This window comes from Strix uralensis, chromosome 25 (genome assembly GCF_047716275.1).
Source record: "Strix uralensis isolate ZFMK-TIS-50842 chromosome 25, bStrUra1, whole genome shotgun sequence".
NCBI classification, from domain to species: Eukaryota; Metazoa; Chordata; class Aves; order Strigiformes; family Strigidae; genus Strix; species Strix uralensis.
The window spans coordinates 4,511,180-4,523,751 of record NC_133996.1 but is presented as its reverse complement, the minus strand read 5'-3'; the positions used below and the strand labels follow the sequence as shown (position 1 = coordinate 4,523,751).

The 12,572-nt window shown below is 51.5% G+C and overlaps 1 protein-coding gene across 5 annotated transcripts in view; it reads left to right on the top strand.

Moving 5' to 3' along the window:
• Nucleotides 1–12,572, top strand: part of RPS6KA1 (ribosomal protein S6 kinase A1) — a 42,922-nt gene that overhangs the window by 17,096 nt on the left and 13,254 nt on the right. For 2 of the 5 annotated variants that reach the window (XM_074894533.1, XM_074894535.1), the window contains 2 exons: nt 6,885–6,938; nt 11,654–11,770. In XM_074894533.1, the coding sequence (XP_074750634.1) occupies nt 6,885–6,938; nt 11,654–11,770 (171 nt within the window). Of the gene's footprint in view, nt 1–6,884; nt 6,939–8,611; nt 8,956–11,496; nt 11,555–11,653; nt 11,771–12,572 lie in introns of those variants that run through there. The other 3 variants (XM_074894534.1, XM_074894537.1, XM_074894536.1) reach the window with 3 other exon arrangements.

Genomic DNA, 12,572 nt, shown 5'->3' with positions numbered 1-12,572 from the left:
ACAGCAAATGCCCTTGTTCAGCGTGAGTTTAGTTTAAAGCATTAACGAAGCCAGCTGTTTCCCTGCAGATCCTCCTGGATTGCTCTAAGACTCTCCCTCTTCTTTTAAGCTTTGTCTGTGACCCCAGGCATTTATGCTGTCCTGTTTCTCCCTCCTCCTGCAAAAGCTGTTGCTGATTCTCTGATGTCTCGTGAGGGGCATGGGCACACCTCTTCCCTCCATCTGCCACCTGCTTTTCTAAAACCCCCAGGACTGAGTTCTTCTGCAGTTTTCCTGCTCCAAGTGTGGTTGGAAGTGGCTGAGGAGCTTAAGTGAGAGGTCTCATGTCTTTTCTCCCTGACCTTTTGCAGATGCGGGCATGCACATACTAAGCAAAAGTCACCCTGTCTTATAAAATGCAATAAAACAGTGGTCAGACCTTCGCTTAGAGCCCGCAGCCCTGCAGTGATGCTGGATCGGGGGCGTTTGGGATGATGCTGGAGTGGGAAAACCAGAGCCCACGAGGTTTCATACCTGGAAGGGAGGGCAGCTGTGGGGCTGCAGGAGCTGTATGGCCCAGGGAGAGTGGGCTGGGATTGAACCTATTGGAACATGTGTGGAAGAACAGGACAGAGTCTCCTCTTGGTCAGAGAGGTTTTTAAATCTGCCTGAGGTTTCAAATTTTTTTTTTTTCTTTAATTGCGTGTGTGGTATGTGTAAGCACCAGAGAGATGGCTTTGGTGTTTAATCTTTGAATACAACCTTGACACTGCAAAGCCCGCTGAATTAGATAAAATGAAACTCTTGAATTCTCCCAGGTGTTTTTTTTTTTTTAACTTCAGCAATTGAATGAAATCGGTACAGCCTCACAAAATGTTCTGCTTGGCTGGACTTCTGTTTTCAACTTCTGTTCTAAGCTGTGGTGAGTGGCAGGCCAGGAAACAACTCTTTTCCTGAATAAACACGGGAGTAGCAGCACCTGCTCACTCTGACCGAGGTCTTGCTCTCCCCTCCCAGCAAAGCCCCAGGAGTGGCGGGGGGGGGGGTGACACGGGCAGGATGTGCACGGAGCACAGGTACGTGGTGACATTTCTCAGCTCCTGAGAGGTCCCGGAGCAGTTGCAGACTTCTCGAGAGGCGTCACCCAGCGGGCAGGTTTCCTGTGGGGGTAGGTAGCATCGCCTGCCTTGCTTTCCTGGAAGTCGGTGGATGGCAACAAGGCGAGTTAAAATCTGCAGCTGCTGATACGACCGTGTCGTTGCTGTGGGCAGCGCTTCCTCTCGTGTCAAAACGGCTCTGCCTTGAGGCACAGCTCCCTTCTCTCCATCCCACCTCTAAGCAGGTTCAGCCCCTCCTCGGTGCTGGCTGGTGGGTCCGTTCAGACGTGGGTACCGCGAGCTGAAGCCCTTGGCTTTGCAAGGCTGTGCGGTGTCTCTGCTCGGGGAAGAACGGTGCTGCGTGGGGACAAGTGTCCCACAGGATTTCTAAGGCTGGGGCCAAGTCTGGGGGCTCCCAGGAGCACTGGGGGTGATCCACCAAAGTGCAGACAAAAGGACATGGTTCTGGCCAATTCTTTGGTTGCAAATGAGACCAACCGTCAGCCTTGCCCAAATAAGGCCTTTGCAGGAGGGCAGGCGGTGGCTGGGGAGGTTTCTTTGCTTTGTTTGTTCCCCTTTTTGAGAACCACCACTTTAAAAAAAAGTTCCAGACAGAGGAGCCTTTGCCTCTCTGCTCTTTTCAACAGCAAAAAGCAGACTCGCTTCCTCTGCAAAGCTGCAGCATCTTTTGCTTCCCATTTATTTCAAGCTCCCTCCAGAGCAGGGGTTGCTGCTCTGCAGGGAGGTTATCGCTCCGGAGCAGGTTGCATAAAAGAACTTCATGCAAAAGTTCAGGAGTGTGAAGCTCCCGGGCTCCTGAGGTTGGCACCCAGCCGCAGCCTGCGCTGGAGCGGCCTGCGTGAGGCCCGGGGGGCTGCAGCCAGTCCGAGGTCTCCTTCATCCAGGGCTTCCTGGCCAGCAGCCGAAACCTCCGCTCTGGCACGGGGGCACCAGTCCCACTTCTGAAGCATATTGGCGTGACAGCAGCTGTCTCTCCTCAGGCAGCAGTTCTTCACACCATCGCCTTCCTGTTTATGAAACCTTGATCCTTCCCGCCCCGATGCTGTTCCCAGTACTCACTGGGACGTAACTGGATCCTGGCAGGAGGCAAAGGCAGTCCCTGGTTATTCTGATTTAAACCTATAGGGCTAGTAAGTGTCCTGTTTTATGGAGCTGATGTTGGGACTTGCTGGAGCTAGTGTCTTGACTGCTGATACAGAATTGGATTCCAGCATGTTTAAACTGTGCACTGGGACCCATTTCTGTCTGGCAGCACTGGATTTGGGGATCGTCTTTCCTAGGGCTGATGTGCCAGTGACAGCAGGTTCACACAGAGTTTACAGCTGGGTCTTGAAGCTTCAGTGCCAGCATCTGGCCCACTGCTGCTCAGACAGCAGCATCTCATTTCTCCCAGGATCCACGGGTATAGGAACAGAAAGAACAGAATTGGCAAACTCACTTCTGTCGCTAACTTTTTGCTTTTCAAGAATCCTATGAAATAAGGCAGAGAGGCAACTTAATTCTGCCCTAAGAGTGTCAAACTCACCGGGGATGTGTGAGGTCATTTGGAAGCGGGATGGAGGAAGGCTCTTGCCTCAGCCCAGCCACGTGTCTCTTACCCTTGGACCCGCAACCTGCCTATTGGCGTACAGCTGCCTGCACCGCAGTTTCCTTTGGTTTATGCTTCTTGCTTTAGATTTATCGCCGTATATTGGGATCGTCACCTATTCGTTTGGTTCTGGCCCCTTCTCTTGGGACCAGAGGCAGTGAAGCAGTGCAGGTTTGCACTCTTGCAGCAGCCTTTCCATCCGTGGCTGTTAACTGCATCCAAAGCAAAGAGCTGATGGCTTCTGCTTCTGACCAAGCCTGGTTTATGGTCTCTAGGTTTAGCAGAGGGGCTTCAGGATGGGCTTCTTTCTTGTGAAGAGCCTCAGGAATTCAAAGCACTGTTTCTAGGGGAGAAAAGGGGCGAGTAGGCTGAGCCAGGCCCCTGGCAAAACAGAACAGGGTGAAGATGCAATTCTTTGTGTCTGTGTTAACACACCGGTCAGAAAACTGATCAGAAGAGAGACCAGACCACAAAGCCGGGTACTGCGTCATCCCCTCTCACATTGAAGCATGCCTGCCTTCTGCAGCTGCTTTAATTCTTTGCGTGAGCTGTAGCTGCCCAAATACAAGCTCCAGCTTCTGTGTTTCTCTGCTGCAGAATTGTTTCGAGATCCCTTGTGCCTCCTGCCACTGAGGAGGGAGCGATCCCCCCTGGGAACCAGGCTATGGGAGTGGGAAGGAGCTACTGGGACGCTCCGTGTAGACACAGTTTGAATGCTGCAGTTCAGGGCAGCACGAAGCAACTTAACAGCTGCAAAAGTTGCATGGATCTGGAAAGAAGTTTGGCAGGAACTGTGACTTTTTTTAAGGTACAAAGTGGGGACAGCTAAAGGGATTCTGTAAAACAGCCAAGGACCTTGCAGTGACACTGGTGAAACAGCTGGGTAACTTTTGAAGCCATGTAGGGCATTTGTTTTGCATAGATGAAATGCAGATGGCCTCCTATGGGAACTGGGAGTACGCACGCACGCGACTCAGTCTTTTCCTTGCAGACATAGAAATTGGGAGAGAACTGATCCAGAGCCATAGGGCTGAAGCCTTTCTTCCCTCCCCGCTCCGCTCCCTGCCTCAGCACTGCCTGACTTGGCCAGTGCCCATCTCCTTCCCGCTCCGGCCCTATTAAGGCACCCCTGGATGTCTAAGAGCAGGGTGCAGAGCAGCGTCTCGGCGCAGGAGCCCCCAAGCAGGCGGGCAGGATTGTGCAACCCTCCTGGAAGATGTCAGTGTGCCAACCTGGCGTGGGGCCTCGCGGCAGCGTCCCGAAGACCCAGTACAGCCGATGACACAGAGCGGGGACAAACCAGGGCAAGATGCAGGAGCTGTCTCCCCCTGGCCCCTTCCCTGGAGACCTGATCCTACAGGGACAAGTGTTTGTGCTGGACTCAGCGTTTGTGCTGCTCAGAGCAGGGGCAGCATAACTTTGGGGGCAGAAAGCTACACAGACTCTCAGTTGCTTGTTGCTGCCTCGTGTAGGGACTGAAATTGCTCTTCCTATGCCTGTTTTCCTGTCTGTGACATGGGGGACTGCACTGATCCTCTTGAAAAGCCTGCTGAGATTTGCTGATGGAAAGAGCCATGCCTAAGCACCCGTAAAGCCGTCCACTGTTTTCATTTGGCTGCTGGTATTGTGCAGCCATCGCCACACAATGCAATTTCCCCATACGAAACCACAGTTTCCTTTCAGTGAAAACTCCCAAAATACATCCCAGTGACGTAACTACTACACTCGGGGTTCTCGTGCTGGTCTGGGTGCTGCAGAGTGCTCTAAGTTCAGAAGCCAGCTTGCAAAGTATGGGAGAATAGCAGCCTAAAGCTTTGGAGATGCTGAGGCTCCTCTTTCGCAGCAAGCCAAGGATCCAGGAGGCAAGTGTCTAGCTGATAAAATATCTGCTCTGCATACAGTACTGTGCTCTGTCTCTTCTGCAGGACGCAAGAAGTTGGTGAACAGCCGTAGAAAGCCAGACCTTATCCAGTTTTAATTAACGACTTCTCTTTTGGAAAAGACATTTCTGAGGGTAAAACTGCTTTCTAAGAAGTGTCTTTCCTAGGTGCTGCCAGAATTTGGGAGTGTTTTGGGACCAGAGCATGTGTTGAAGCAACAGAAATTAAAACAGCTTCTGGTTAGTTGTTGATGAATAGGAAGCGAAATGCCAAAAACGTAATCTGTTTCTAGCTCTTGCAGGTTTTTTTTTTTCCCTTGCATTTAGATGTGACTGTCTCAACCAGCAAAGTGACAAAACGCGAGCAAAAACAAACCTGTCTCTTGGCTTCTGGCTTGTAAAATCCTTCCTCAAAAAAGGGGAAAGTAGGAAAGAGGACTTGTATTTTGAACTTGGTGTTGTAAAAAAAAAAAACCCATATGTATGTCCCCAGCCCCTGATCTGGGATGACTGAGCCATCTGTGCAGTTTGAAGGCGGCATTGGGAAGTTCAGAAGAAGTTGTCTCCTCTTCTGACTTGAGCAACCTCCTGGGCTTAGACCTGGCTGGTGGCCAGGGGTGTCCTTTTATTTTCCAGGAGCAGCAAATCTCATTGCCCAGTGGTGCAGGAATCTGTGTAAAATGGCCTCCCCGAGGTTGTGGGTGTCAGAAGATGGCTGATAGCTCACAGGAGCAGTGTCTTGTGCTGGTAGGGTGGACCTGCAGAGAGATCCGTGCTCGTGGGAGAGAAATCAATCCATCCCCATCCAAGATTTGGTGCCTGCTCACTTGGTCGGAGCAGTGAAGGAGCCGTGAAGGAGCTGGTTTCCCTGTGGGTGGGTGTGATCCCTGGCGCGGGGGACTGCTGAGGTTTTTGTGATCGCTTTTGGGTGCTCAGGAAGGGGTTTAATTGTGGCTTTGGTAGATGTGTCAGCCGGCTGCCCTGGGCATCCGCTTCCCACAGTGGCAGCGGGGCAGGCACCTTCTCCCAGATCCAAAGAGATCGTGGTGGGTCCTGCAGCAATGGAGGGGAGGAAGGGGAAGAGGTGACTGCAAGGGCCCCCCTTGGATCTGATTCAGTCCTTCCGGAGCTGAAAATCAGTTAATTCTTAACTCTAATCTCACTGTTTTCATGCAGCTCCTCCCTTCCCTCAAGAATTGCTTTTTCTTCTCTGGCCTCTCCGTAGCTCCTGTCCTACTTTCGGGTCTCTCTGCCTTCTGCTGCGCCCACCCCGTTGACGTTGCTGGCGCCGAAGAGCCCTGCCAGCACCGTGGGCTCCGTCGTGCCGTCAAACTGCTTGAAAAGACACAAGAGAAGTCACAGCTCGAGTCTCTCTCAGATCCCTTCTGTCTGCAGTCACATGAGTTTTATCTCATCTGCAGCCAAAGACTTGAACCTCTCGGAGGAAATGTTTCAAATCTGATTTGATTTTTAGGGGGGGATTTTTCTATTCAGACTTAGCTTGTTATCTAAAAAACAGGTGAAAGAGTACCTAGATGCAACAGCAAATCTATATATGTTCATTAAAATATGGCAGGCTTGGGGACTGACCTTGCAAAAACTTACTTCTTCCCTTAAGTAAGTGAGTTTTTGGGGGAGAAGGAGCCATATCCTAGCTGAGAAGCAGTTCTTTCCTGAGCTCCCTTTAAATGCTTCTGCAACTCTCCCTGTAAGGGTTCACAGAATTGCATCTGGCCCCAGAGGCAGCATAAACTGACATTTCTAATGCTGCTCAGGGACCTGTCAGAGCAGCTGGGCTGGCCCTGCCCTGCCCTCGAGGGATGTGGTGAGTTTTGGTATTTAACTGTGTTCCTCCTGGTTGCTTTAGAAATGCTGAGCATGTCCCTGGAGAGAAGCCCTCTCTTTGCCACGGGGGTGCCAAACTTCCCTGCAGACGCAGGGCACCACTACCAGAACAGATGCTTTTGGAGTTTGTCCAAGCGTAGCTGAGAGTAAAATCTGATTTAGACATTAATCAACCTGCCAGAAATTAATTCTCTCTCCTTGGTGGTGGTACTCTGATTCCTGGGGAACGTGTGTAACCCAGTGCCGGCACCCCACTCCACCACCCATCTGAGTTTATCAAAGCCTTTATTCAACAGCAGCTGGTTCCAGCTGCTCTCCTGGAGCCACCAGCAGAGCTCAGAATCGCATCCCGAGGAGTGATGTCTGGTGGAGTGACTGTAAACAGCTCACCTGCTCTCGCTAAACAAGTTCATTGGGAAAACTTGAGTGGAGTATCACAGCCCCTCTGTGCTGACCCTCATTTATTGTCCCGCAGGCAAAGTCAGAGATCACTTGGATAGAGAAAGACCTTGTGGACTCGGCAGACAAGGTAAGAGCCTGCTGCAGATGTGCAGACTCACGCATTTAATTTGCACTTTGTCCCATGACGGGTCGTCCCACAGACGCGAGGGCGTAAGCAGAGCTCGCAGGAACCTCTCTGAAAACCAAAGCCTTGCAGCACGCCCCTGCCAGCCCGTCTCAGCTAGGTGGGACTGCTAATACAGAAAACAGCTATTACTCACTTGCTCACGTGACATCCTGGACTTTGACTTCATCCTCCTCCTCCTTCCTCCCCACACCAAACTCCGTGCTGTCATTTATGTCTCCTGTGGCTTTCTGATCTTGTCAGCCTGCTGGGGCGGCCGCTCCAGCGTTTTCGTTGCGTGGACCCCATCCAGTGGGGTTTTTTCATTGCTTTTCTGAGGCTCCTCTCCCCCCGCACCGAGTGCCTGATGACACAACATGCAAAATTGTCTTGGTGGGGACAAGATTGATCAGGTCTTGCTGTGCCCACACGCAGGGAGCTGGCTGGCAGCACCTCCTGCACGGCTTCACTGAGCAACCTACAGCTTCCCTGGAAGCGGTGACGCTCACCTTGGGATGGCACATTGTGGACACGGGTTTCTGCTTCACTGGGACTGTGGCAGAACGAAGGAGGTGTCAGTATGGACCGAGTCACCTGCAGACTCGTGCTCAGCAGCTGCCCGGTGCTGTTCCACGCTGCTCTCTGGCACCTACTCCCAGCTCCCGTGCTTTGGGTCTCATCAGCTCCCTCTGTGGAGCTGGGATCAGCTGTCCTGCTGGTATTAAGTCATTTGTTTCTTTCATTATTGGTTCTCAAAGGGCACATTATGGGGGCAGAGGAGGCAAGACAGTCATAAGTAGTCTCTCTTGGTCCAAACCGAGATCCTCTTTTCATACTTTGCACTCTGGAGAAACTCAGAAATCAACGCTGACGCGGGGTTATTTCTAATTGCAAAGGTGTGTGGGTGGATTTTTACTCATTTCAAGGAGTTTCTTTCTTACCTGCACTCTCTGGGGTCTTGCTGCAGAAAACATCTGTCTGTCCTCACCCAATGGAAAGGTCAAAGGGGAACAGGCTTGGAGAGGGAAGGAGGCAAAACAAGGGATCTAAATACCTCTCTTCCGTCCTGCCAAAAAATCCCAGCAGCAGTGGGTTCAGAAGCTGTCTGCATCAGAAATGCCCTTAAAAATACCTCACGTGGAACTTCCCAGGGTGGCTCTTAGATAATTCCAGCGTCCAAGGCGAGGACTCTTATGCAGCATAAGGCAAACGAAGAACTAGATGCAAATCCTAGTGATGCCAGAGGATTTGCCCATGGGATCAGTGCACCCTGAATCCCATCATGGGTGACCCACCATCCCTGTGCCAGTGTGGGAGCAAAGAGATGTGCGACTTTTCAAGGCGGTGTCGGACATCTGTGTGGGGTTTCATGAGTTTTTCTCTTCCTTTTCAAAGAGTGAGTGGTTTCTCAGAATATTCCCCCGTTGTGGAAATACCCCCAAAGCTCACAGCCTGACGTGGCTTTCATCAGCACTAGATGGAAGTCTAACTAAACTATGTATGTTTTCTGTCAGCGCCTTGTCTGAACCAGGGAACCCAAATGTGAACAAGGAGCTGTGAGATTATTTTTTTTTTTTTAAAAGCAAAACCAAAAAAAAAAAAAAAAGCCCCAACCACAAACACTGTTGCTGGGGAGTGGGAGCGTGAACCTGCCTCCGTGCGACCGAGTGGCTTGTCTGCACTGCGCATCTGCCAGCTGGGCTTTAACCACCTGTGTCTCCTCCATCCGGCACCCTCGAGCGTGGGGCGTCCGCGCGGCGCCGCAGGAGCCTCCCCGATCCCCGCGAGCCGGCCATGCTGCCCGGGGAGCTCGCCAGGGTGGTGCTTACTGGGGCTGTGCCATGTTGATCGGGATGGGAGAATGGAGAGGGACCCTAAACTTCCTCGCATCTGCGCGTTCCTGACGCTCTGGCTGCAGAGGAAACATCGAGCCAAGCCCTGCAGCCTGCAGCTGCCGGCCCCCAGCCAGCTCTCCAGCCCGGTCAGTACCGCCGCTACCTCGCTTTGCTTTGCTTGGTGCTGCTGGGTGGTCATCCAGGTGGGCTGATGCTTCACGTGGATGTTTGGAGCAGTTTGGTTTGCTTTTCTTTTGCTGGGATAGTTTGTTTAATGGTGCCATTGGAAGAAGCTTCTCTTGGTGCCAGCAAAGCCTGTTCGTGCTGCGGCTCGGTGGCACGTGGGTGCTTTTGTGCTGGGGACCTGTTTTGGTGTGTCGCTGGTCCCCAGAGTCCCACCTGTTGAATTTCAAGTTATTGGGTGAGTCCATGGGAGGAAACCTCCCTTGTGTCAGCAAGATGCCAAACTGGCATCTCAAAGCTCTCCTCAGGAAGCTATCAACAACGTCTCCGCTGATGCCGCTTTTGGTCTAGTTGGCGTGTGTGTGTGTTTGCTGATGCGGTCGGGCTGCGTATGCAAATCCCTGCCTGCCTTCAGATACAGCTTGGGCTGCCGAAACCACCTGCAGTTCAACACACTGGGTCTTGCTATCGGCCGAGGGGAAGAATTCCCACAGCTGTGAAAATCCATCGCTCTGCAGCTCCCGAAGAGCTGTGGCAGGAGGATGGGTCCAGATGCCTTGGAGGTGGACCCAAGAGTTCGTTTTAAATGTTCCTCTCTGCACAGGTGTGTGTGATGCCACAGGGTGAAACGCGCCTGGTTGTACCAGTGCTGATGCTGTGTAGACCTGGTTTTTCTCTCTCGTGTTTTCATGATAATGGGGGCAAGGGGAAGAGCCCACAGCTTCCACTGGTCCCATCCCCAGGTCTCGCCCTGCTATGGGGTCACTGGAGAGCTGAACCACGTGGAGAGATGAGCAGGAGGAGACCTCTTGGCTGACTCCTGCTCAGGCTCTTGGCTAGAAGTGGGAAGCTGTTCCCACCCAACGGCTGTCTGCTGTGGGCTAAGCCTCCAAATGGAACCAGAAGTGTAAGGTGGCTGAGTTAAGCTGGGAGATCAGATGGAACATGAAAACTTGTTGTGACAGGGATTATAAGATCTTTCTTGTCTGTGACCACCAAGACCAGCGAGAGGCAGGATAACATGGGGGGAGCTCCTGTCCGCCTGCTCTCTCCCTGTGCTCGGGCTGTACATGCTGCACCGCTGAGATCGTGGGCTTCTCTGCTAGGTCGTAGTGTCTGAATAATGCAGGATCTTGAGAGAACAAAGCTACCAACATGGAAACAAAGCCACTTCCTAATCTAGAGAAAAGCCAGGCGTGAGAGCGGGAAGGGAAGGGTGCTCGGTGCAGGTAGGCAACCACATCCGCGGGTGCTTGGCAGGGCCACCCTCCCCGAGAAGGTGCTGGGAGGGTGGGGAGTGGGCTGGGGTGCAGAGGAGAGGCAGGGCCTGAAACTTAGTTCCTGTTGTTTTTAAAAACTGCTTTGATTAGGTGGGTGCCAGACCGAGTATCTGAATAGTTTTAGAAAACAAAGCATAACTTTTTTCCCCCAGCTCTGCAAGGAGAAAAACTAAATAGTAGTTCCAGCTTTTTGGCAGCCTCTGATGGCCACATCTGCCCTAGGGTCAGAGAGCAACCGAGTTTAATGCCCTTTGGAACATAATTGCTGGCCTTCAGGTCCAAATAGCAACCAGACCACGTCTAACACTGGATAACGTGGGACCGCAGTGCTAAGAAGCCTGGACTTGCCCTTACAGGACGTACAGCTATAAGGGATTTCTGGCCTGAGTAAGATTTGTGTCTGTAGAAGAGGGAAGTTGAGTCCAACCTGCCCTGTGGGCTCTCCCCGTGGTCAGCTGGGAGAGGGGCTGGAATGGGGCAAGCTCAGAGGAAACCTAAGTCCAGATATACTGGCTAGGTGTGATCAAGAGGAGTAGAGGGAAAGGCACAGCTGGAAGACTGGTAGTATAAAAAGTCTTTTTGAATTTGGGATGCAAACAGAAAGCAGCTCGAGGTGTTTCTGTTGAGCTGAACTCTGGGCTTTATGCACCAGGGGTAGGGACAAGGTTTGCTGGGGGAAGGAGGTGTTTCAGCCTCACCTCAGGGTCTGTGGCTGTTCTTGTGTGCTGGCCTGGCTTCATTGGTGAGTTTATTGTAGATACTGCTGATTAAATCTCTTTTTCTTCTTTATTTTTTTTTAAATAAAAGAATGTGTTTTAAACAAAACATGTGCCAGAGACCTTGGCTTCCCCTCAATCTTCTTGAAGGCTTGAGTCTGTTAAAGCATCATCTGTATGTGCTGAAGATGCACTAAGACTTATGTTGCAGAGTTGCTCAGATTGCTGAGCAGATGGGCTCCAACATGTCTGATTTTTGCCAGCCCTGGCCGTGTTTTGACAACAGTGCCGTATTTTTGTGTTGTGGGATTTTTAGTGGCATAAACACTCCTGTTTTTGCTACCAGTGCCTTAAAAAGGAAGGTGCTTTTCAAGCACTCTTCTGAAATGCAGTTCAAAGAGATGCAACACCTGCGGTGTGAGGAGCGGAGCCCTTGGGGAGAGCGCAGGATATTTAACAAGGCTGCCTGGTGCGAGCCTACCGATGACTTATTTATTCCAGATGTTGAAGCCAGGAGATACCTGTGACAAGCACCAACTTTTATGGTTCTCTCAGATGTGGTTCCTGTGAGTCCGTAGCTACAATCCTTGTTCCTTAATCCGGTAAGGCTTGCTTTCCCTTGCTCAGGAGTATATTCCCAGTGAGCCGTGTCCCCTCTTTTTCAGGGCGAAGGTGTTGTGAAGGAAATCAACATCACACACCATGTGAAGGAAGGCTCGGAGAAGGCCGATCCTTCGCAGTTTGAACTCCTGAAGGTGCTGGGACAGGGCTCTTTTGGCAAGGTGAGTTCACTTCTTCCTATGTGTCATGCCAGATAAATGATTTTGATGACAAAAGGCACTGTCCCCTACAAAACCACTTTCCTGATTCCCACCAGATCGTGAGAATCTGACTGATGAGCCCACTTAGCAAATGGTTGTTTCTAACCTGGAAGGCAGCTGTAGCGATGCCTTCCCATAAGGGCCAGCCTGTGTGTCCAAAGCTCCCCATCTTTTTTCAGACGATCAGGAGGAAAGGAGTAGTATCCTGCTCATGACTGCTGGTGTCACGCAGGGCTGAAGGACCTCCTGCAGCTCTAGCTGGCTGCCAAGCTGTCAGCTGAATTGAGGACTTGGAGGACTCGGGCATGTTCCTCTCTTCTCAGAAATAGTGCTGTGTGCCGGGGACTGGTTTGCCCCTGTTTACGGTCCAGTTTCCCTTCTGTGAAGGGGGAAGGAAGTAGCCTGTAACTCTTATCTATTTCAATGTGTAAATAATCCAGGTCTCTTACGGACCATCTGCTCACACATTAAATCAACTTCATGTCAATCAGTTACCAGCACTAACAGTGGGGGCTTGTACAGGACTGTGTGCTGTTGCCTGGGCAAATGCAGCAGTGGCTTATGCAAAAGAAAAGTGGTGTCTTTTTGAAGCTGCCTAAAACCAGGTAAAATGGGACATCAGGGAAGGGAAGGAGGTAAAAACCCAAAGAGGATGCAGCACCTGAATAATAATGAGGAGTTGATCTGGCTGTCAAACCAGCAAGTCACCAGGAGGCTTCATGGTACATTGAAGCATCAGTGCAGGAGCAAGAGGTGTGGAAGA